The following is a 26,358-nucleotide window of genomic DNA, read 5'->3' as shown; positions in this document are numbered from 1 at the left end:
AAAGTTCCTTAACACTTTCCATTGTAAGTCCCTACTTTCAATTGTTTATTAGTTTGTCAATCTTTAACTTCTAGATCTTATATTTTCCGTGCCCTGTTTGCTGGATTGTTTTGGAAAGTTTCAGCAAAAATGGGTTCGGCCACTTCCAAAAACAAGTTCTGGGGAAGAAAATGCTTTCTCATGCTAATATTCAACAATTCTAACAAACACTTCATGGAGTCATTCTTGTAGCTTTACATTCTCAACGGTGGCACAGGAATAGCTTTGTTTTTAAGAGACCACACAGTTTGGTCTAACTTATAAAACTTATAAAAGTTCCAACTCGCAAGTTAGAAACTGGTCAGTCTCAGAGTTAAAATGCCTGAGGATCCACTTAGAGCAGTGGTGAACAGCCCAAGAGAGCAGCAGCTGACCATGCTCTTTCCCTCAACCTCACCAAAAAACTATGGAGCAATTTCTTTGAAATTATCAATTAGGAAATTCTTTAAAATTATTAATTAGGCAGATCTGTGTCTATGGCCTACACTGCATCACCTGCATGGGCACTAACCATCTCTCACCAATTGGCTCTAGCACTTCAGATCTGTGCTGTGAATCCTGTTTTTTCAGAGAACTTATGCAGATGTTTTGGGGGAATCAATATCATCAAACATAAGAATGATTTTAGTTTTGATTTTGAGGTTTTTAAAAGCCTAGAAAGTCATAATCAAAATCCTACAACATAACAAAATTAAAATTTGGAAGCAGATATTTAGAAAACACTATTAGTATCATCTGTGCAGGCTTATTTTGCTCTCTTTTTGACTATTTATTCATTGTTGTCTACAGCACATCACAGTTTGCTAATTCAGAGGCAGACACAGTGAAAGCTGCTTCCCTGCTAAGAACCATGGAACCTGCAGGTGGAGCAGGAGACACATTTCAATGCCACGAAGATGAGATGACCATCAGAGCACAGAATGACTTTCCATTCTCCCTTTCTCCGTCCTTCCCCTCAAAAGCAACACAGAGGCAACACAGAGCATTGCCAGACTTCCCAGCTCAGCTGTCGCTGAAGCAAGTAGTTATTGTCCTAGATGCTCTTCGGCAGAAGCTGCTTCCTTGAAGTAAACCTCTGGTGGTTTAATTGTCTGCTTGGTATGTGTTGTGAAATAACTCAGTTTAAAAATTCAGGGCATCTATTTCATAGATTCCGGCTAGGACACAGTCAGAAGATGAGTTAAACAACTACAGCAGTGAAGGCAACAATCTTGGGATCGGGGAGGGGGGGAGGGAGGAACCTAGAGAGAAAAAGCGATAGGCAGCTACAGGGAGGAAACTGCTTAACCTAGAGACCCAACAATTGCAGTAGGTTGTCAGTGCCCTAAATGCAGCCATCCTCACATGCTATACTCCTGTGTATTGATTAAAAATAAACCTGAGAATAAACTGAGGCTTGGAATGGACAGGGAGGACAAAAAGATTACTTAAGTTGATGGTAAAGTTACTGAGGGTTCTCCAGGAGAAGAAAATTTTGCTGAGATTGAAGAATGAGATTGATGGCTCTGAAGAAGAAATAAAATCTACTCATTTCGCAGTGAGTGTCTCACAGAGGATGAGCTGAGGAGAGAGGTATCCATTAAAATAAAATGATGATGTAGATCATAACAGTTGAACTACAGAACATCAGCTGAGGATCACTTCAATGAAGGTTGGAACCACCGATAATAAAAAACTTCTGAGACAGGTTGCAATGAAAACATTTCACTGTGGGTTATGATACTGAAAAATGACAGAGTGTAGTTATGGGGCACTGAGCTGGTATTTGAAGTGCACATCAGATATGCAGCACGTGAATCCACCAGTGAAAACAGCAAATCTGATCCGAGCATCACAAACTCAGTTGAGCCAGGAAGTTTCTGGAAAGGTTACTTTTTTATAAGGTCAGGAATCATATAACCTAGATTATCTCTCTTAGGTACCAGCTTTACCAAGATCTATGCCTTAGAAAGAAATGACAAATTCTCTTACTCTTGTCTTTTGGCCCTGGTTAGCTTCTGCCAAATCTTAACTCTTCTAGTTGCTGAAAGATCAATTCCTGTTGATTCAGTGGCTCATGCTGGGTGGCCCATCTAAGCTATTCTTGGAGGTCTATTTTCACTTAGTTTGCACAAAAAGAACACTTCTTTTCTAAATGAGGCACCAAGTGGCAGGGGACACTAGCTTGTAACAATGTAGATGGGTGGCAGAAAAGTTAATTCTTTTAAAGTAAATGGGTAGCAAATACAGTTTTTATATGAAAGCTGGGAAAGCACAGCAAAACTATTTATTTCCATGTTAGTATAATGCTATATCAGCATCAGGGTATCTAAAGGAATGAAATGGTAGCACAGCATTTAAAAATCCATCTGATTTTAATTCAGCCAGAGCCCTCACACAGCAGCACCTGACTCCCCTAGAGCCAGGAACATCACCCACCCACAAAAAATACTTTGTTTTGACTATCGTTCCCCACGTTATCTCTGAAGTCACACCCACCTGCCACCCAGTCAGTGAAAAGGGGGACCTCCCCTATGTCCCCCAGGCTCATCTCCAGATGTGCTGTGGAGTCTTCCTGCAGAAGTATCATCACCCCATGTCTATGGGCTGATCACCCATACAACATGGGTGGTCTTCACAGTCTGAAAACTACCACTGGCTCATTGGCGTGGCAGCTAAGGATCCCTCAAAGGATCAACATGGGTGGAGAGAACGTGCGGTAAGACATCAGGAACTCTAAGGGGATCTCTGGAGGTCTGAAAATGTAGCCTAATGTCAGCCTCCCCTCCCTCCGTAAAGCTTTCTCCAAGAGATGCTAAGGCAGAGTAAATGTGAGGCCTCAATTTACAGTCAGATACTAACCCTGACATATGCTAGTCCTAGTACAAAGCCATTTTCTTCCACAAGTATTTCAGCTTCACTCAGTGCATAGTGGGCTTCTGCATACAGAGTGAAAAGACCTTTTCAGGTATTAGTGAATTTTAATTATGTTCCCACTCAGCTCTTGGCAGCTAGACCTACAGTTGTTTCTCCTGGATGTGATAAAAAGAGTAGTTGGTAAACACTTCAGTCCAAGCCTCCCTTGTCTCTGCTGTATGTCAGAAAACCTATCTGAAATTTTTGACTGGTACCCCAAATATAATGACAGTAGTGATATATTAAAGGATCCGCTGCTCATCAGAATTTGAAGTAGCTGAATACTCCCCCTCCATTTTAATGCTGATGAGATTATCCATCACAAGGCACCCTGTTTCAGTTCCTTTCCTTTAGCCTTGGCTAACAGATTTCCGTGCAATAAAGCATATGTAGAAAATAGACCACTGCAAAATATTGTTGGCATTTCTTTTCTACGAAAAGACAAAACTACATTATTTTAGACATGCAAGTATCTACTAAGAAAACAAGCAAACGTTTAATCATGTTCAATGATCACAGCCCCCCAAAATGGTTCTAGAGATTCATTAGCTATCAACACATTAATTTTCAGCATGACAGTAGTTTTAATATTATATCATACTTTACCTCAGAATGGTTTTATTCACAGTTGTTGTTTTAAGGTGATCAACAAACAGCTTCCTGTCTAAAGGTGCATTTGCAGAGTGAGTGTTTTATTGCTGCAGCAATAAAATAGTGGCTACTGAGACAGCCCTGTCTTGGGAATGGCTGCTCTTAGATATGTTTTTGTGCAATCTCATGTTTCTAAGGCTTCTCCTTGGATGTCAGTACTTACATCTTCCAGAAAGTTGCTCAGGTTACTGTTGTAACCATTATAGCCTCCTTCCTCTCATTTCATCTATTTCAAAGGAATCAAGCTAGGCCATTGTCACTGGACTGGACTGATTCTTACTTGGCTAAAATTATTTATTGGGAACTTCCTTGAGTAAGGATAGACTTCATGATTTTATCATAATTATTATGAATGTTTAAACAGATCTTAATAACAAGCAATGAAGTATCAGGATTCACTACTAAGTGGGCAGAAAGAAAATGACCTGATTTTATCAAACCAAAAGTCAGAACTTTTTAACTGGTTGTTATTGTTTTCATCTTTTTGGGAAAAAAAGAAAAAAAAGTAACAGTTCCATTAACTCCTGGGGCTATTTACTTTGCAACAGAAAATACTAAAGAAACTAAAGATTCTAAAGATTCTAAAGAAACTCATGCATTTTCAACAGGGTGCACATGTTATATTGATATCATTTATTAGTCAGAACTGGGAAAACACTTTAACTTTCATCAAATGTATAAATGTATTATTTTTATGTATTGCATATTTGTTTTGATGAATTCAAAATGTACAAGAATTTGCAAAAATTTTGAATTCTATTTTAGTAGTTTTCCCATAATCCATAGCATTTTCTGCATTTTATATCAATATATACACTATTTGCTTCATATTCATAATATGTATAGCATATACCTATAGCCTTTATCTTCCGATGTGATAGAGTCCTCTTCCTTCTCATTTCTAGACATATATCTCATTTTAGAAATGAAGAATCATATATTTTATTTAAAGCTTTATAGATACATATCTGCACCATTCACTATCATTATGGACTATATTTAAAGTCTAGACAAAAAATAATATATATTGTTAATACTGTTAAATAAAAAGCAACACCTCTGAGATTTTTTCAGGCCTAACTATAATTTTAAATCTCTTTAAATTTTATTTTCATAATCCCTTGAGTGAAACAACACTTTATTCTATTTTAGTATGTAAAAGTTTAGCGTATGTAGAGTTTAGAGTTATTGTTCCCTAATATTCATTGACAAAACATACCCACCATTAAGAAAAGTAAATTGCCAAGTATGGTAAACTACCCTTAGAAAAAAATGCCTGGCATTTATTACATCATCTGGATAATGCAGGTGCGTATCCTTCTTCTGCCATATTTGGAAAATAAGAACTGTGTTCTCCATTTAAATGCTTTTAACTTATTTACAGCTAGATCTGGAGACTTAATATTTATCATCACAAAGTATAAAGCCAAATGTCCTTTTTCTTCAGGAGCACCAAAGATTAACAGATTAGAATGTTTTCCACATGTCCATTTTACTGTCAAGAGAATATTAAAGAAGTTTTCCAGCTTCCGCAGCTCAGCCAGATGTCAATGGATCCCACAGTGAAGCAAAATTGGCAGAGTAGCCTTCTCATGACCCCAGCATTGTTTTATCAAGGATCAGTTTAAAAGTATAAAGGGCCATTTCTTGCTGAGATCTGTAATGTTTTTCAGCCCTTTTCCCCTGCAATTACACAAAAGTGCTGACTTTGTTGAACTACTGATATGCAGTAGTATTTCTTATGACTTCTCTCACACTGTGCTGTAATTGCTGTTTGTGTTGGCACAAGAAAAGTACCAGGTCTTGTTTCCACTGTACATTTCCGGACTCTGGTTTCAGTAACATCAGTGTAGGATATTGTACTGGGCATATGTTTTGTTGTGTAAACATTTGCTGGTAATTTACCCTGTCAATCTCCACAGGATGGCCTCTAATTACCAGAGGCTGAGGGACTTCAGATGGACAATTTCTAACATATTTACAGTAGTTACACTGCTTCTTTTTTTCTTCACTGGTATTTGTGTTCTGAAAATCACAGCAAAGGAAAAAACCCAACAACATAAAAATATATTTCAGCTTGTACAGCTCATTCTCTAGAGGGAATAAAGACTTGGTTCCCATTTTGTTAAGCAAAAATTGTAGCAATATTATAGTAAATACTATGGTATAATAAAGTATTAGATATTTCTGATCTTCATTTTCTATGTGATTATTCTCTTCTATACCTTTTGTAACAAAAAATAGCCATTTTTTTCTATCATCTGCACTTCTTTTTTATTATTCCATACATTCCCACTAAATACGCCCTGAACTTGCAAATCACTATGTACAGGCTTAATCTGATTCATGACTTAGTCAAATGTATTTAGCAAATGGGAGTAGTAAGGTCTTGTTAAAAAATATAGCTTCTATTGCAAAGACTCAGAAACAAGAAGCAACCCCCTTCCCTTTTAAGAGCTCTGGAATATATGTTTTATTCATTCATCTCTATAATTTCAAGGAAGTAGAACTTTCCATTTTGTGCAAAAATATAATGCCCTGAGTAGAATTCCAGGATGGGATTAAATAGCTAATAATTACAACAAAGTAACCAAATGAAATGTGATCAAAAAGAGCATCTTTCTGGAAACCATAGCTGGAATGAACCTTTACATAAAATAAAGTTCTTACCACAGTTTACATCATAATGTAGTAAACTTCTACAGTAAGTGTGACAACTTCTCAAATTCTACTATTTCATCATAACTTCATTGGTTTTATCATTTTCTTCACTTTTATTACAATACCTCCAAAAGAACCTTGCCTTTCAATACACTGACTAACTAAATGCTAGCACTGAAGTGGGAAGCCCCAAAATATAATCTATCTTGCAAATTTCTTTTCTTTCTTTTCTGAATAAAGATCCTTTTCTTAAAAAAAAAAAAAAAAAAAAAAAAAAAGACAATTTCACTTTGCTTAGCCAAAGCATCTTTCAACAGTAAAGCCAAAACATTGCTTTTACTTAAGAGAACAATCAGCTTAGCATCTCATCTTTTGCTAAATTGCCTTCCTATATCTACTTCTATTCTGCTCACTTGGTTAATTCTTAAGATGAAGAGATACATTGAATTTAAATTTGTTACTATTTGTTACAACTGCTAGTGCAAGTAAAATCTAACTGTGATTAACTTAGAGAAAAATGTTTCTTTCACTATGTAATTGCTAACTTTGTGCATCTGAGAGGTCTTTGTGTATGCCTGTCATTTGCCTCTCAGTCTATCACTGTGTAGCACTTGCACTAAGCAATAAAGCAGAAAAAAACAAACAGGAAAACATGAAAACTGACAAAAATCATAGTGTATAAAACTATCATTCATTTATTGAAAAAAGATCAAATTCTTTTAGCTTCTGAAAGCCTAACAGTTTCAATCTGTACCACAATATTTCAAAAGAAAAAATATAACAAATATATAAATGACAAATGAATTGATTAAGAAGACTGGTTCAGTGTTGCTTGTGCACAGTGCAGGAAGCAAGTCTGATTGTCATACTTCAAGTACTGCATCAGCTTTGGTTTCTGTCTTGACCAAGTCAGCTTTGACTTACTGCACTTAGGCAAAATAATCACTCACTCTCACATGGCTACAAAGATCTGTCTAACATACTAATTTAGAGTGAATTCAGAAACCTGAATCTGCCTAATCACAGTATCTCTGAACTTTCTGCACTTTAATTTATTTTAAAACACCCTAAAAGTTTGTTTAAAGCCATCTTACATGTCTTAATAACATGAAACAAATCCTCTTCCTTCACTGCTTGCTGGATCACAACAGAATTGGTTCTGTGGAGTCCTAAATATACAAGAATGGCCAGAGGTTTAGGTCCACCCCCTCAGCACAGCTGTCTGTAGAGCTGCCCCAAAAGGCAGAAAGCATCATCCTGTAAACACTGCTCTTTCCTACTGGAGACACTGGGATTTGTGATCCAGTTGTAGCTATTTCCCCAGACTGTTCCTGCCATGGCAAACTAGCCTCAACCTTACATGGCTCTAAATGTCAGCTTGCAAGGCAAGACCTTTCTTTCCAGGCATAAGCTAGAATAAGCACACTCATAAACAACAAAGGGTAAGGAAAAGAACTATTTCTACCTGGGAAGAAATATTGCACCAATGTTGTCCTTGTTTTACACTTACCATTAAACTTAAAAACAACAACAACAACAACAACAACAACAACAACAACAACAAACTCTTCAGGGGAAAAAGGGAGGGGAAGTAATTTTGCCATAGCAGAAAAATACACACATCTAAAAGCCATTTATCTTCTTCTAGCTGATGTGTACAGTTATAGCCTGATCAAACTGCAATATGATATTTAGAGAATATTTTAAAAAGTCAAGAAACACTTATAGAAATAATTTCTTTTGAAAATGCAATTAAAATGATGTTCAATCTGAGCCTGAGAAACTGACTGAGGAATCAAATTCTGAAGAAAAAGAAACTAAAGGTACTGTAAATAACTGCATCTTCACCAAACTCTTGAAAATTTCCTTTCACAATTATGTAGAAATATTACGTTATTTTGTCATTACACTACATATCTTTTTAATGTGCAGCATGTCAGCACGTCAGCTCAAAACCAAAAGAAAGTGAAAGGAATAAGAGTATACAATCGTCAATCAAGAAAGAAACTAGATGAAAACATGAAGTTAGATACACAAGTATTAGCATACTCATATTCTAGATTACAGATTACCTAGAAATATATGTTCTAGAATCACTGTAATTACATTTTTATCACAGAAACAAATAAGAAAAAATATGTCTGTTAACACAAACCTAGTATGTATCTAGAGTATATTTTGGATGACTGTTTTTGAAATACAGATATCAATCTTGCAGCTATTTAAATTAGAAATTTAATTTAGATCAGCATGCTAGCCATGCCAACTACAGACAGTGGCCAACACTTTCCATATTCAGATCCTACGGTATGTTGCTTACAGCTTTGCCATTTTTTTTTACCAATCAAACTGAAGTTGTGTGTGATGGATATTTGCCTTGAACTAAATTGTTCTGGAAAAAATAGTCAAAATAGTTCAGCTTTTAAAAACAACATAAACACACTGCTTTCCTCATATTAGTAAATGATGATATACTCTCCTTTTAAATGTTCATGTCCCTGTGGCTTGGATCAAGGACTTGTAATTTGGGGCATTCCACCTTAGCTATAATAGATGGACACACTGGAGACATGTTTAGTGAAAACTTGTTGCAGCTCTGCAGTGAAAATCTCCAAAGACTCTAGCAGTACAGAATATGCTCAAAGCAGTTCAGAACCTCCGAAATCTCACCTCTGAGGACATTGCAAAACAGCCACTGAGAATAAAAGCAAAACATTCTCTTTTGTACAGCTAATGTACAGGAACTTGTGCTCTCCTGTGTATATCTATATTACTGATAAATTCAACAGGACCAGGGAACCCTCCCAAGAACTGGAATTCAATTGTTCACTGTCTGTAATTGCTACCAATTTGGTAGCAATTTGTTTTTAGTAGCAATGTGGTTTTTCAGTATCACACAGGCACTCCTTGTTCCACAAAAGAACAGTCTAGTTCTTCACAGCTCCACAGCTCTCCAGTTGGTAACCAAACCAAATTGTTACCTGACACAGTGCCAGGCAGCAGTCTCCTGAACAATTTCTGGTACATTGTGGGAACTAGCGTAAATTTGCGACCACTCACAGCTGGCCTCTAATCTAGGATTAGAGACCTTCTGGGCAAGCCTGACATGCACAAATCCATGGGCCTGGATGGGATGCACCCACAGGGACTGAGGGAGTGGCGGATGTTGTTGCCAGGCCACTCTCCATCACGTTTGAAAAGTCCTGGAGAACTGGAGAGGTGTCTGAGGACTGAAAGAAAGCCAATGTCATTCCAGTCTTCAAAAAGGGCAAGGAGGGGGACCCAGGCAACTATAGGCCAGTCAGTCTCACCTCCATCCCTGGGAAGGTGATGGAACAGCTCATTCTGGATGCCATCTCCAGACATATGCAGGAGAAGAAGGTGATCGGGAGTAGCCAGCATGGACTCACCAAGTGGAAATCCTCCTTAACCAATCTGATAGCCTTCTATGAGGGAATGACTGGCTGGGTAGATGAGGGCAGAGCAGTCGGCGTTGTGTACCTTGACTTCAGCAAAGCGTTTGACACTGTCTCCCATAACATCCTCCTAGAGAAGCTAAGGAAGTGTGGGTTAGACAAGTGGACAGTGAGGTGGATTGAGAAGTGGCTGAAAGGCAGAGCTCAGAGGGTTGTCATCACTGGCGTGGAGTCTAGTTGGAGGCCTGTAGCTAGTGGCGTCCCCCAGGGCTCAGTACTGGGTCCCATCCTGTTCAACTTTTTCATCAGTAACCTGGATGAGGGGACAGAGTGCATCCTCGTCAAGTCTGCTGATGATACCAAGCTGGGAGGAGTGGCTGACACACCTGAGGGCTGTGCTGCCATTCAGAGAGACCTGGACAGGCTGGAGAGTTGGGCAGAGAGGAACCTCGTGACGTTCAACAAGGGCAAGTGCAGAGTCCTGCACCTAGGGAGAAATTACCCTAGGCACCAGGACAAGCCAGGGGCTGATCTTCTGGAGAGCAGCTCTGCAGAGAAACACCTGGGAGTGCTGGTGGACAACAAGTTGACCATGAGCCAGCAATGTGCCCTTGTGGCCAGGAAGGCCAATGGTCTCCTGGGGTGCATTAGGAAGAGTGTTGCCAGCAGGTCGAGGGAGGTGATCTTGTCCCTCTACTCAGCCCTGGGGAGGCCTCATCTCGAGTCCTGTGTCCAGTTCTGGGCTCCCCACTACAACAGAGACATGGAGCTACAGGAGAGAGTCCAGCGCAGGGCTACAAAGATGATCAGAGGGCTGGAGCACCTGCCTTATGAGGAATGGCTGCGAGAGCTGGGCCTGTTCAGCCTGGGGAAGAGAAGACTGAGGGGAGATCTTATCAACGTGTGTAAGTATCTGAAGGGAGGGTGTCAAGGGAATGGGGACAAACTCTTTTCGGTTGTCCCGTGTGACAGGACAAGAGGCAATGGGCAGAAACTGAAGTACAGGAAGTTCCTCCTGAGCGTGAGGGGCAATTTCTTCCCTGTGAGAGTGACGGAGCACTGGCCCAGGTTGCCCAGAGAGGTTGTGGAGTCTCCTTCTCTGGAGATCTTCAAGGCCTGCCTGGATGCAACCCTGTCTACCATGCTTTAGGTGACTCTGCTGAGCAGGGGGGTTGCACTAGATGATCTCCAGAGGTCTCTTCCAAACTTACTGATTCTATTCTATGTAGGAAGTTTGGAAGTGGCGACTCTGTTTTGGAGGGTAAGAATTTGATATTTTTGATGCAGGCTTTTCACATTAATTGGTATCAGTGCCAGAGAAGTCCAGGTATATCTAATTTACTAGTACAGATGTAGCCAATTAACACTTCCCTGGACTTAGGCAGCACAAAGGAGAAAGGCGACTGATTAAGGTGGAGATATGATGAAAGTGAGGTCTTGGGAACAGTGTGAAAAAAAAGAAAAAAAAATGTAACTAGAATAGAAGGATGAGGAGGTGTTGAGGCTAGAAACATGTTAAAGGAACAATATAGTGTCTATTCATCTAGTCTGATGTCCAAAATTATCGTTACAGCTTATGAGATAGAAATGGATGAAGAAATGCATGTGGGGATGGGGGCTGAAAGTGAGAAGGGGACAGGCTTGCAAGGATAGGACACTTCTGGGATGAGTCAGTTGTGTGGAAAACTACCTGTTTGCAGAAATCTCACTTTGTTTTGTGTAAGTTGGATAATAAGTGAGAAACAAGTAGGACCTTACAAAAACAAAAGGGACAAGTAAAATAGACGTCAAGACAGACTGTCATTCTGTGAAGCAAAGAGAGCCTAAGTGATGTTGAATGAGTCACAGAAAACAAACTTTACATCAACAAAAATCTGCATTTTCCAGGCCTCTTGACAACCTAGACTCTGTTTTCAAAATTGTATTGAAAACTGTTGCAAAATAAGTTATCAGTCTCATTTCTGATTGCTACAGGCAAGCATCTCATCAAACCTACAGCAAGCCATGTAGTCTCCTCAAAAAAAAAAAAAAAAAAAAAAAAAAAAAAAAAAAAAAAGACAAAGACAAAGTACTACCTTTTTATATATGTAATCCAGCTGAGGCACAATAGAAAAATTTATAGGGAATTTCACACCACTGCGCCCTCATTATTTTTTTTATGCATGCAACAGATCAGTAACTTCAGTTTTCTAGTGCTATATTTTGACAACTCCTAGAAGTACTAAATATTTATTTTAAATTGGGCTTAGCATTTTGAAAACTATTTTATACTAATTTGTTCTATAAACACCTGAAAACCTATTTTGAAAAGCCTTCTTACATTTCCAGCATTTGGAAGTAATTTGTCTCTAGTCCAAAAAAATGAATGTCTGTCTCTAACAGAAAGAGCTGGATTGCTGCCCAGTCCACTTCAGAACTGGATGATGCTGACTCTTAGCCATTTAAACAGTCAAGTTAAACATGAGACAGTTGGGCTGATAAAAGGAGGTCTGTAAAAAGGCTATTGCTCTGGCCATGTGGACTTACAACTACCAAACAATGACTAGGAAAACAGTAAAAGAAAGAAAATTGCCAAGTGCCAGATTCTCCCTTCTCATCAGTGAGCTGCCAGCACTCTATTCACTCCACTTAGGCACTGAAGGAGGCAAAAAATGGTAAAAAAAGAGATTGAAAAGGAGAACAAAAAAGAGGGGAGGTAGACAATAACAGTCTATACCGAGTATTACCCTCAAATGGGCCTACAGTCCACTGGCTAAGTACGTCTAAATTATTTTCTGAGCATAATTATTTGGGTCGAAGGACAAATTTGCAAGCCCATTATTAACTGGCAAGTGGGAAAATTTCATAATATTCTCATATTTTTTGAAATCTAATTTCATTTTGTTTTACAAACTATAGTTCCAAATGTGAAACTTAAAGAATAATGCAGCAGAGTAAAATCTGATGAATAATAATCATTTAAAGTAAATTGTCTGAATCTGTTCATTTTTTTTACTGAGAATTGTATCTGCAATAGTAGAAAGATGCACAGTAATGGAAGCAATATCAGAATACTTTTCAGGTGTCAGTCCACAAAATCAGAATGGCCTTAATGATTCTAGACTTAATAGAATAGAAAATTATCAATGAGGCTAAAATTGGAACATACTACTTACATTGAAGGAAGTGAAATGTGCAACTGAATGTTACTTAAGCATGGGAAACTCAAAAAAAGAAAGCAAGCATCTAAGATGCAATTTGGAAAGCTACAATCAGACAGCATTCCAAGAAAGAAGTGTAACAAGGCAAGGAGACACAAGCACAGAAAAAGAGAAAAAGGCATAAAATATCTAGGCCAAATCCATTCCTTCTATAAATCCACAGCTTCAGTGCCATTAGTATAGAGAATATGTTTGGCTTTAAGATGAAAAACTGCTTAAAAAAAAACACTTTAATTTTATTTCTTTAGTTGTTGCAGTGATTTCTCCAATCGCATTCTATTTAGATCTAGAGTGATAAATCTATATGTAGCTGCAGAGATATCCAGAGAGGTAAGTGGATTTGCACGAGAAATTCTAGTTTAAAAATGTTAAAAAGACAGCTGAGGTTTGAGTTTGAGCCAAACGGAAGTTGTGTCTATTGCTCCAAGTCAGCTCTAGCGGGAGAATTTGGAGATGAGAATATTCTGTAACTGATGCAGGATCTCTTTGTCTGATTAGTATCCTGAAATAGACTTAGACTTGAGGTTTGCTGGTTCATTAACAAGGACTGAAAGCTTCTGAAATTCAGTCATCACATTCGAGGTAGCTAGAAGATTTCTATTATTTGTTAATCGCTTAGGATATACTAAGATTCATTAAAAAAATAAGACTACTTATTAGTATATTCATGTAAATACATCTTTGTCTTTGGACCTCTGGCTACAATTCAATATATACTAACAAATATAGTCCCTCTCCCATCCTAAAAAGTTCAAAATTTAAATATTCTGAAACAAGTCAGAAATTTTATTTAAGCTTAAACTTAAATAACTTGTTTAAACTTCATTTCAGTAGTGGGGTAAAGGTTGTAATAATATCAGTGAGGAATTTATTTGTGAACTATCAGGCTATCGAGTTTTTCTGAAACAGGAAGAAAGGTCAGAAAAATTCAGCTCTTTAGAAATTGCATACTATGCACATCCTACAAAAACAGGAGACTAATAAAAATAGGGCTGCTCCTTCTTTTGTACTGATCTGAGAAAAGAGCAGGGGGGGGGTACTGTTTGTTCATTTGCTTTCTTGGGTTTTTTTCTTATAGGCAAAAGTGTAAAATCAGTATTTTTAAAAAGCATCCTCCCAAAACCCCCAGATAAAATACTGCAAAAGACCTCTCAGATTTTCAGAATGAATGCCTATGCTTTCATTTTCTTCCCATATGTAGGTCTGATTTATTCATTTCTGCAGTATGTTCTTTCATTTACAGAAGTAACTAGCTGACAGTTCATAGTAGCAGTATTATTTGATAGTATAATACAAATGTTTTTCTACTTTCCTAAGGTACACAGCCTCTTTTTAAATTTTCTTCACAGAAACCTTGCAACTTGGAACCTTTTCAAAATTCACCTGCAACTTTCCTCCTGATTTGTCTGCTTTCAGATGCAGCCTTTTTCTTCGTTTTGTTGCGTATCAGTCTTACACAATTTTAATTAGTCTTTCCTTTCTTAATATCATGTATTTGTTCAGCTCAAACGTCTGAACTTTTTAATTCCTAGCATTACCTATGTGTTAAGTTGTTTCTACATGGAAAAGAGACAAAAGGAAAGAGACATAAAAAAGCAAACTGATGTTTTCTGAGGAATTTTGTTTTAGTTTGCTGATCAATAATTCAAAAGTATTGTTTACATTTTTAAACCTAGAATATATGTGGTAAGTGCCTACGATAAATTAGTTCCTACAGAAATATAAAAGTAGAAAGCTGTGGGAAGATCTTTTTTTAAAAAGATAGGCATGTTTTATCAAATAATCTTTCACCTTACCTAAAATTATGCCTATTCCTACTCTTCTGCTTTTATCCCCAAATATTTTTCTTTTCCTTGTGTTAGAATATTAGTCAGATTTGGTTAGAACAATTGTCCTTAACATGAGCATTATGGAACTACAAATTATTCATTTAAGTAGAAAAACGTGGGATCCACAGACCGATTCTTTGACTACCCCGCTGGTGGGTGCTTTCCAGCTTGAAGAAATTCCATTTTATAACTCCCATTTATTTCCTGCCATTTAGCCAACTTTCCACTTATTACATGTCTCCAAGCCTTAATATTAATTTCCAGTACAGAACACTGTAAATTGTTTTCTGAAAAATCAAAGCATATGATGGCCACTGTATATCCTTTGTCTTCTTTGGCAGTGACTGCCTCAAAGAATTCCAGCAAAATACTGAAGCATGACCAGCCCTTCCTGAATCCTATACTAGCTATTCTCAATCAAGCTGTGTTTTTTTCTAACGTTTCCCCATCTGAACTTTGAAATCCGGAGCTCTCAGATTGCTTTGCAGTCTCCTAGCATATCTTTATTCTTTTGTAAACAGCATTTTACAGAAGAAAGTAAACCTGTGAGGTCTACTGAAACCTCTCTGCCTTTCTCAAAACAGGAATGCAAAAATACCAACATTTTTCAAGATCCCCAAATATATGAATGTTTCATAAGGCAAGCCTTTTCCTGTACAGCTTGAATTCTACAGAACACCAGGCTGAGTAGGGGAAAGGAAATGGAGTGTTACAGGACTCTGCTAATTTGAATAGACATTTATACATTTTGATGATTTATCCACTCATATACCTTAGTGTTTTAAATCTCAATACCACAATCTAAACAAAAATTAAAATCTATTCAAACTATAACTTCAAAAATAACTTTTAAATCTAGACTACATAAAAATAATTTGCATTTTGCCAATCCTCTTCTTCTGTAGATATTTTTATCATTTCACAGAAAAAGAGATGAGCCTCCTTTCTGTTTTACAAATTAAAAATTGAAGAAAAGTGACGTGCACAGAGACATCGCAAATTGGGAGAAGACAAGCCAATATTTTATGGTCCCTATCTCCTGTACCTCATTCATTCTATATAATCCCTCCCTATTGGCTTTAGAAATTGTCTTTAGTATGGTGTTGAAATTTTAAATAAACCTATCATAACTATTTTTGCTCTGTTAAAATGAGTTTAGACATAAATCATTTTACTGCTAGGCTTTGGGTACCCCAGCACACAGTTGATAATAATAATAAAAAAATTCAAGTGATATTTAATTCAAGCAAGAACTTTGGCAGCCCACTACATAAAAAATTCATCTCCTGAATCACTATACAAAGCCTAAAAAGTAGTAAGTTTTACATGTGCAGAAGCAGACAAATATGGCTAGACGGTCTTTCCCATTACTCAGTTCATACTGTGCAGTTTCATGAGAAATTGCTAGCCCAGCTCTAGCACAGTGACTACATAGAGGCTTCACACTTCTTCACGGTTGTTAATCTAGCCTCCTTACTATGTAACAGAAGTATCATTTGTTTTTCTACTATGCTATAGCTCTGAATAACTGTACTTTTTAGGAAATTAAAAAGAGAGCATTTCTAACATGTATCTAAAATCCTATCACAACTTTCACCCTATGGTCTTTTGGAAGAGGTAGATTAACAATGATGAACGTAAGGTCTAACAGTCAATGGTACATACAGCTGGGATACAGGAAAGAACATATTTAATCTTTATTGAAGACTTGTGTATATGCTTTCGGCTCTGTTTTACAGAGAGAAAGTGAAGGAATTCAGATGTTGGTTAAATCTAGACCATAGGTAGATAAAAAGCAGTCCTGAATTTTGATTGTCCTACATGGTGACCACTTACATCAGCACAAAAATAAAAGCGCATACATGAATTAATGACACTTTGAGTTAATCCTGCCTTCTTTGTTCTCTTTTAAAGTCTTTGTTTTGTTATCCAGCATGCTATTTGATACATGTATGAGCAAGGAACCAAGTTTTTAGTTTTATTGCTTACTTCTTACTTATACTATGTACTCATAATTCTCCCCTAATACAGTATTTTGCAACAAAGCTCATCTAGTTTTAAAATCTCCTTTAATGTTGTGGCCCTGACCAAGCAACCGTAGACAAAGTCTGAAGAGATCATAACCCAGCTATTGTTTTGCATTAAAATCATGAAAAAGGGGTAATTTCAACATTAATCCAGGACAAACTTGCTGATTTTAACTTTGTGTCTATTTGGAAATTAAACTCAAAGAAGAAATTAAAGAAAATAATAAAGCTCTTGAAAACTAAACCCAAGGAAAATGTTTATTAGCTTCTGTACGTTTCATAAAATTTTTGCTTTAAAAATTATACTGTTGATACTTTTTAAATCAAAGGTTAAACTGTGGCTGCATGTATGCTTATATGCATAACTCAGTAAAAGCACAAGATAACAATCATCAACAGAAATCCTAGAATGGTTGAGTATTTAATTGTAGCTAGTATAAAAAATGTATTTGCCACCTTCTCACTTGGCCTTCCAACATTGTTATCCATACCTTCATGCCATTCTACCATTATTACATTTATTATTTCTCTTATTCAACAGCTCTAAGTTGAATGTCTTCCAGCTGTACATACCAGTCCTTCACTGGGATACACTTATACGTCTCCTGCATCCTTGCAGACACCTACTAAACTAAACTGGACAAATCAAGCATGCAAGGATTGACTGCAGGATGAAAATGCAAAGGGGATTTTCTAGCATAGAGATATTCTTACTGATGCTATATTTGTTTGGAAATTTATCATTATATCTATACTCTTTTAGGTGAATTAGTCCCAGAAATACAAGTCTAAAAACTTAGGAGGACTGTGGCAGCCAAAAAAGACTGTAAAGAAGAGCCAGAAGAGATGTTAAAGTTCGTAGAACTTAACATCATAGAACATAATTCACAAGCCATATCATTTAGACAGAAACTAATTCCTCAGGCTGCTTTTCTGAATTCTTTTCTTCCCTGACAAAGTTTCCAGTGCAGATCTGCTAGGGCTTTATGTACACTCAGACTCAGGCAAACACTAACTGCCAATATCTTGCCTCTCTGCCTCTTGACAGCAGAGCTTATCTGTGAGCCAGCTTTGAACAACCATCTAAAAGGGGAAGAGTGAGTCACAGGCCTTGACAGTCTGTACTGTGGGCAAGCTGAGCAGCCATAAACAGCAAATCTTGTACTTGAAAAAGGACAAGTCAGGTACTTAAATCTAGGAGATGCTTTTTGGTTGAAATTTCATCTCACTTAAGGCTCCAAGTGTAAATCGATAAGCATCACGGAAAAGGAGGATTTCAAACACAGTCCTTTTTCAGTGCTTAACTCAGGCCATACCATTGCCGGCTGTTGGGAATTCTAATCTTTTAGCATACTGATCCTTACAAATAATGATTTGTAAGTCGGAACTTAGGTATCTCTGTTCTGATTCCTCTTTAGTTCTGGTACTTAAAATATAAGCATATCAACACTAACTGCCTTTGTGTGAATCTAGCTCTATTCCACATGCAATCTGGTGCAAAAAATAACCTGCATACAAATTGTTTAGTCTCACCAGAACCAAAGGGGCCAGAATCTATTTAGTTAAGTGATAGATGAATGACTTTAGCAGTCAGCCATTTTTATTTGGATTTTTAAAAAAGTTATTTAATCTTTAATGTTCAAGGACTTAAAAGACATTAATAAAACTTTATTAAATATTTTCGGCTATCTGTAAAAGGGCATTTTCTATTCTAGTGTTCATAACGAGAAACTCTATATTCATAAATTTGGATTTTGCAATCTTAGACACCTCAAAAGTTTAATTATAGGCTTGCTAAATTCTATTTCTGGTACTAAAATCTGGATTTGGGATTGTTTTTCATTTTCCCCTAAAGTTTCTATTTTCTGGAAAAAGAAAGCACTAATGAAAAAAGTATTTTTGTTTGGTAGGTCATCAAACTCATTCATTTCATACTGTCCAATAAGGCAGAAATGATCACACAAAGTGTTAAAAATCCTTGCTTCTGGTAAGCCATTAGACTTTTACACTGCCTTTCTGTAAGTTAGGACCTGGTTCCAGTAGTGCAAGTAAGGATCAGTTTATATTAATGAATTAATATTAGTGATTCAAATTTGATAAATTTCTGTGAGATTACAATGCAACTGTTTTACTCATGAAGCTATCACTGCAAGCCAAATCTCCTTTTTGTCTTTTGGCATACTCTTTCTCATGTTCAGATATGTGCTACGAAAACATACTCACTCAGCTAGTTCTGGCAACTACACAAGCTATGTAATAAAACAGTTCTTCCATTAAAGACTTCCCCCTTCCTAGCCATTCTGTAAATGCTATGGGAGTTAATTGTCAAGGTAACTCAAATCTCCTGAGATCAGCGGTCTACCTTATTGGGGCCTCTCCATGCAGAGAAGTTTCCTGATCCATCCTTTTACTCTTCCTTGGAGGTCTGTAACAACTTCCTACAAATGTTTCACTATTTGTTTCAGCTACATTTTGTTTTTGTCACATTAGCTAACTCACACATGAATTTTACTCAAAATATCACAACCCCTAATCAGATCACCACACCACTTCCCATCTTCTGATTTTGACTCTTGAATAAACTGTATACACTGAATTTTAATATATTACTTCCCTGATTCGGCCAACTTTATGCCAGTTAATCAAGAGTCAGACATGTTCCTGCTTAAAATGTTTAATATTTTGTTCTGAAACATCACTTCATGTTCTTCACAACTTTATACAGATTCTCTTCATAAAAGAAAGTGTATCTCCTTTCTCTAGGCAATGCTTTCTGTCTGTTATTCACTTCAACAACTTAAAAAATTACTTATCCTTTAAAAGTTGTCTTATCTCTCTTCCATCTATCAATATCTATCCTTTTGCTAAAACAACACACATAAAAATGAATACTAAAATTACAAGGCTACTTCCCTGTTAATTTCTTATACAGATACAGCATGTCAGTTCAAGATGCCTTTGGATCAGCCCCAAACAAAAGAAAATATTCTGGGTAGTATTATCCTGCGTGAAACAATATGTGATCTGTATAAAAAGTCACTTACTGAATCACCAGCGCTTCCCTCCACTCCTAGGAGATCTCCCATCCAAGCACTGCCTGAATTAGTGTAGAGTGATTTGTGGCTTTTCAGAGCTCATGTATTAATTCTTAGAAAATACAATATACAATAGTATTCAGCCTGAGGTTGGAGCCTACAATGTCTTAGGAAGAAGGTAATTTGTTTGCTGAATGTTCTTTATAATTTTTTTCATATAATAATTGTAGCCTGTTATTTTCCATAACTTCTCTATCACATTTTACTCCTTACGAAACACCGTATCTGTCACAGACGCCCATAAAGAAAGAAATGTTAAAAATTCCATCTGTGGAGAATCTGGAGAGTGAAAAAAATTACTGAGTTTAAGACAAGAGATTTTGCTCCAGAACCTTAAACTACCCTGCATTTTTCTTTGGGAGACAGTAAAATACAAACAAGCTTGACAGCAAGGGCTAGAAGTGACCTTGTCATTTTGATCTAACGGTTTTGGCACTGTAATCAAGATGACTAGTAAAAGCTGCCCTGTTTTAGAAATAATATTGATTAGCATAACTCAATGCTAGTTGCCAATTTTCTTTGAACAAAGTCATTATTTAGAATCAGTGGTAGGCTACAGAGACAGGAAAGGATGTTGTGCCATAGGAAGCCTCGTTTGAGGATCCAAGAGTCAGGGGGTCTTACCTTCAGACTAAGCCAAGGAGCAGCCTGCCTAAAATCAGTCAGAGAGCCTCTGTAATGCCTACCTCATCAAGAACTTTTGGCTAAATCTATGACAAGTTCTGTTCAGCCCAAAATACAGCACTTTTATACATGCACTGTAGCAGAATTTTATCACAAAAGGAAGTATTCTGCTGGAATCTCAGTAATCTGAGAAGGCTGGGTAGGGAACTATTTTTTAGATGTACTACTTTCTTGAATTTCCATCTTAATTAGCCTAAACTGTCCAATAGGTACGTAAGAGCTTTTTCAACCTTTAGTTCTTAGAGTTAATTTAAGACGTAAGCAAAAAAGATAGGAGCATGAAGTAAATGTGAAGTGTATCATTTGTAACAGATACTGGGGTTAACAAAGCATAGTCACAGTTTCAGTGTTTAGTAGGCACCACCACAGCAATTATTTTCAGGAAGGATTTGAAAACAATGCTTCAAGTATTTTTATGAATAACTCCTCCCATGATCAAGGGTTTTCATGCTTCTAACTATTATATCTGCAACTGTAGCTAACTGTGAAACTGGCAATTTATTTATCCCATGATACGTAGGTATACATTTGCAACACTTAAAGCAAGTAAGGCTCAATAGTGAACACCACAAGTAACAGTCAGAACCTTTTTTTACTGGATTTTGACATTCAGTATCTAATTGAATACGTACAGAGATTCTCATACTGAAATATTTCCCTGTTCCTTCTTCTTGCTGATACCATTAAAACTGTTAATATACTGCTGTTCTTTCTAAACAACATATGCAGCATGCCAAACTATTAAGTCAAGACGACTTTATTGTATGAATTGCAGAGAAGCAGAAATAAGATACACTACTAATCATAAAGTAGAACATAAAGACCTACAATCTGTGAACAGCTTTTGTTTCTCTAACTTTAGTAAGAAACCTCTCCTTTGGAGTGCATACGTATTTGAAAATATTTTTCATCAATATAATATCCTTACAAAATGTACATTAGAATTAGTAGCCTGTTTCTTATAGTAAGTATCTATATTGTTAAGAAACATAAAGGAAAAGATATCTTCTAAGGAAATTAACTATTTCTGCCTATTTAGCAACAGATTTGAAAGATGATAAAACAAGATACAAAGTTATTGTTCTTCTTATTCGAAAGGCATAATTGCTAAACATATAATACTGAAGACTTGTTAACAGTGGTAGTGCTATCTAAAACACACATTCTCTGTAACATATTCTTAAGAATTTAGATTTATCAGTGTGAAAGCAAATCCAATGAATGTAATTATGTATTGTTCTATTTTATATTTAGACACCTCTTTCAATTAGAATTTTTAATTTAGTAATCTATGAATGTGCTCACATTCCTAAAGAGGAATCTAAGACATCAAAAGGAAATGTACTTCTCCCTCATTCATCCAAAATCAATGGCTCTGAATCACCACCGTCTCTTAGTGTTTTTGTATGGAATTCAAGGTAGTAAGTAGATAAGAATTCAGAACTGACAATTTCTAGTTTCATGCAGGGTTGCAGGAAGTGTTTTGACATTTTCTTGGCATAAGCAAAAGTAGTAATACCTGTAGATAATCTGAAGCATGAGCAGTAGTTTCTGAAAGTCTGGTGAGTGCTTGTTTCCTATTCTATTGACTTCCTTAAGGATGAAATTTTTAAAATTATGCATTTGAATTCAACTGTTACTATCATATCTATAAAAGGAGGACCTGAGTTACCTGTATGGCTGTGAGGATATTGGCTAACGCCTGGCCATACGTGTCATGACAGTGAACAGCAAGAGCATTCAGAGGAATTTCTTTCATAACAGCTTCCAACATTCTTTTCACACTTCCAGGAGTCCCCACACCAATTGTGTCTCCCAGAGATATTTCGTAACAGCCCATACTGTACAGCCGTTTGGACACCTGATTAGAAGCAGAGTAACACAAAGAAGATGAAAGAGTGAAAAATGTGGTTCAGAACATACAGCAAAAAGGATACGCTTATGTATAGCTGTTAGCATATTATAAGGTTTCATCCCACTCAGGAGGCCCTAGTATCAGAAATCCTCTATTTATTCTTGAACATTGTCACCTACAACAATATCCCACAGACTCTCTTCTTGAACTTTCTAGTTCTGCTTCCATATGTAAATAACCAACTAAGCCAAATCCATCAACAACTTGCTTTTTGACTCTCCCACAGACTCCAAAGAAGCAAGATTTTACACAACGAATTAAGTTTCTGTGAAATCCTTTACTAATATTTTCCTCTCTCTGGGGATTTTCCAGCTGTTTGGTTTTCTCCATGTTCTTTTCAGCTTACAAGCTGTATGGGATAAAGACTTGCCTTTTTGTTTGGTTATTAAATGGAGCCAAGCAGTTGCGCTGAACTAAGACAATAAATAATTAACTAAAAGCCTGATTTTGCTTTCTCTTGGCACTGAAAGCATCAATGAAAACAGGTTTTAACATGCTGTAGCTAGTATCAATTTTGCTTGCTTTTTATAAATCCAAACATTAAAATACAAAAGAGTACAACTGTAAAATAATTAACATTATAGTCCTTATGTCTTATGGTTTTTCTTAATACCAAAGAAAACCTTATACAAATGTTTCTTACTTCTGTAAGTAGGGCCCTAAATGTTTCTGGAATTATGCCTTTGAGGAGTTCTTTGCACAAATAAGGGATTTGAGGTCTGGCCCCATAATGTCTGTATGGAGAAAGACATACCCTAGTAAGCACAAAATCATGTTTGCACTGAAAATACTGCCTTTGAAATTGAATATAGGAACTTTCTATCTTAGCTTATTGAATTTATTTGGAAAGAGTTTCAATTTATTTTCACTTTCTGAATATGTTTGTCCCTTTTAGCATCCCCCACTGTATATCAACACTCCCAAAAGGAAGCTTCACTGATATAGAATCCTAGCCTAGAAATTAACTGTTTAGAAATGAAAAAATACAACCCTTTTCCAGGACTTCAGTTGCCCTGCACTTTGCTGTTAAAGCAATTCCAAGACTTCATCAGTGGGATTGCTGTGAATACATCTGAGGAAGCTGACAAAGCACTGCACCAGCAGTCCTGGAAGTACTGGATTAATACTGCTGTTCACTTAATTCAAAGAACAGCTGAAAAAGAACTTCAAGTAGTCTGAATTGCAAGCTCAAAGCTTACAAGTTCTGCGACTTTCGCAAATGTAGTAAAACTCTTTGTGCTTTAAAGTCAGAGAGTCCTGGGTTCATAACCACCATAAATTCGATATATACTTAAGAAAGGACATTCACCAGGATTCCACCTTGCAACATATTTTTATATCATCAACAAATGGCAGGTGTTTAAAATGGACTACTGCTGCAACAAAAAATGGATCATATGCAGTTAGTGGTGGCTACCTCTAGATAACCCCAAAACTTTTGTTTAATATCAGGGTGAAAGCAGTAGACTCTGTTTTTTTCCTAGATATTCTTTTTTATCCTTGATTCAAAGTATTTCTTAGCTGAGTATCTTAGTGACAACTAGATCATGTAAAGAGCTGGAAATTAGATCAGATTCACTTCTTTTGAGCACTCAGTCTGTGGGTCTTTCAGCTTTCAGAAAATCAAGCTCTGAAAGGTCTTGATAGAGAGCACTAACAAGCTGAGCATCATCACTGACTTTTCATGATCTAAACTTAAATCAACCCTTAAAAAGCAAAAAAGTATATATTTAATTCCAAGAAGAATGCGCATTTTTGAAAGCTAAATGGTATTTTTCTGTACTGGATTTTCTATCCTACTGTCCTTCTATCCTTTCTATCTTATCTTAGGAAAAGGCTCATTAGTTATAGTTTTGTAAGTTTTCAGTAAGGATTTTTGGGAAAAGGGTGAGGGAGAAGAGAACTTACTGTTTTGTCAGTTTAATCAGAAAATGATGATGAGGCTGCAGCTTTGTTAATAGAAAGAGGTTGTGCTCTGCACTCACTGATCCATAGTTTTACTATGCATGAGTCTTGTGCTGCTCCTCAGGGGAGTACTGCCCTGATGCCAGGCATCGACCAGAATGCAAGCTGCTGACCCAGTACTGCAACCCCTTAAGTATGTGAACAATCCTACTGCTAGAAGGAAAATCTAAAACCACACTCTTAAATTGAATACAAACAGGTCGCATTCCAGTTACAGATGTTTTTTAACTGAATAACAGCAAAAATATACATTGCAATCCTTGTGACGTAATGGAAACTTTGTAATAATCTAAATAATATTGAAACAAGAATACACATTTTCTGTGGCCTGATCAGTGAGGGGAAATTATTGAATGCTGGATAATATTTATATGAATTCACTGATCTAGGTTAAAATGGAACTAATGAAAGAAAGAAGCAGGCAGAGAGACAACAGCTCCAGATAAAAACAGCTGAGTATATGCCTGGAAGATAGTGGGCAACACAACTGGCTTAAGGATGTTACGGTATGTTTCCAAAAAATTTCAAGCCTTATTTGCCTCAAGTTAAAACAAACGAATTGGAGGACTGTAAGTGGTTAAAAAGCGACTCCATTTCAGGAAGCAGGGTGATAAAACAGGGCTATGCAGTGGTTTACTTTACAGGATGAGAGAAGAACCAGATAGATGTGCTAGATGGATTCTACAAGTTTGAAGGCATCTGAAGTTTAGACCCATTAGACCCCTTTGTGTAAAACAGTTAAATATGCAGTAAGACAGAAATGAATGTAGTCCAGTTTGTGATCCACCTCTCCTAATTACTTTTGCTCTAGGTAAAAAAACTTTTGTTAAAAAAAAATGGTCACTGTTGCTGATCCTGGAAGAAACAGTATCAACCTAAGTCATAGCTGCTGATTGCAATACATAGTCAAGGGAGTGACATGCTCTCATTCTGAAAAAGATGACGATCAGTGAGGCAGCTCTCTGACAGGGTTTTGCAGCACAGTCAGTAATTTTGATAATCCTGATTCATCAGAGAATAAGTGCATGTGTTTATGTAAAACCTATTAACAGCTAATCAAATGCTTGTACATAAGCACCAATGCTTGCTGAATCAGGGCCTGAATTAATAACTTAATGAGTTATTTATTTTTTAAGCATATTCAGAATGGTGTACAGGTATAAAAGGAAAAACTTACTGGAATGAACACAGAAAATAAAACAGCTGTGTGAGTAAAAGTTTGCAGGTTTGGAACACTAAATAGCTCTCCCACTGTCAAACTGAAAGGGAGCTCTTTTGTGCAAGGATAGTAGTTAGCTTTAAAAAATGAGCAACACATGGAAAGAAGCCTGTTGGGGAACATGATATTGCAGTAAGCAATTTACCAACAGCACAGCTGAATCTGTCATCACTGCTCTAACTAAAGCTGTGTCACGTCTAACTTTCACATCATATTAAAATCAATTAATTTAGAAATACTGAATACCTTCCAATTTAGCTATTTTTTCAAAGAGTGAGAGTATATGTGGCTGCCATGGGAGCAGCACTATCACAAGTTCCATCTGGAATGTAAACTAGAAGAAGATGCAGGAGGACAGGACCTGAAAGCCACGCATACAGAACACAGGATATAAGACAAATATTGATAGCTACTACAGAACAACAACAAGAACAAAAAAATGATTTGGAGATTCTGCTAGGTTGCCAGAAATAGGTAATTAAGTGTAACAGGCATAGTGGAAGAGAAGGCAAATCCTTCTCCAGGAGGAAAGTCAACAGGTCTTGCATTGTGTCTCTGGAATTTTCTCCTTACTTTCATGTTCACTGCTCATTTTGCCCTCTTTGCCTTCCTGCAAAATATGACAGCTGTGTTTCACTCTCCTGCCTTTTTAGGCCCTCATCTCTTTTTCTGCTGGAGAGAAAGGCTGAGCAAAACATCTCCTTCCTTCTCCTTTATCCTTCTTGGAAAAGGGCACAAGGAGGGAAGATGTATCTTACTCCA

At 36.8% G+C, this 26,358-nt stretch overlaps 1 protein-coding gene across 8 annotated transcripts in view; it reads right to left on the bottom strand.

Annotated features, from left to right (window-relative positions):
• The window catches only part of HMGCLL1 (3-hydroxy-3-methylglutaryl-CoA lyase like 1), an 89,457-nt gene that overhangs the window by 15,436 nt on the left and 47,663 nt on the right, over positions 1–26,358 (bottom strand). For 7 of the 8 annotated variants that reach the window (XR_009958026.1, XR_009958025.1, XR_009958024.1 and 4 more), the window contains exon 7: positions 22,170–22,358. The exons of the other annotated variant lie outside the window; for it this stretch is intronic. Coding sequence is in view for 4 of the 7 variants with exons in the window: in XM_062572920.1 (XP_062428904.1) it covers positions 22,170–22,358 (189 nt within the window). In the remaining 3 variants the exon portion in view is untranslated. The remainder of the gene's footprint in view (positions 1–22,169; positions 22,359–26,358) is intronic. 8 annotated transcript variants of the gene reach the window in all.

The sequence above is a fragment of the Rhea pennata genome, chromosome 3 (genome assembly GCF_028389875.1).
Source record: "Rhea pennata isolate bPtePen1 chromosome 3, bPtePen1.pri, whole genome shotgun sequence".
NCBI lineage: Eukaryota > Metazoa > Chordata > Aves > Rheiformes > Rheidae > Rhea > Rhea pennata.
The sequence above is the reverse complement of the archived record's forward strand: the minus strand, read 5'-3'. Positions and strand labels throughout refer to the sequence as shown.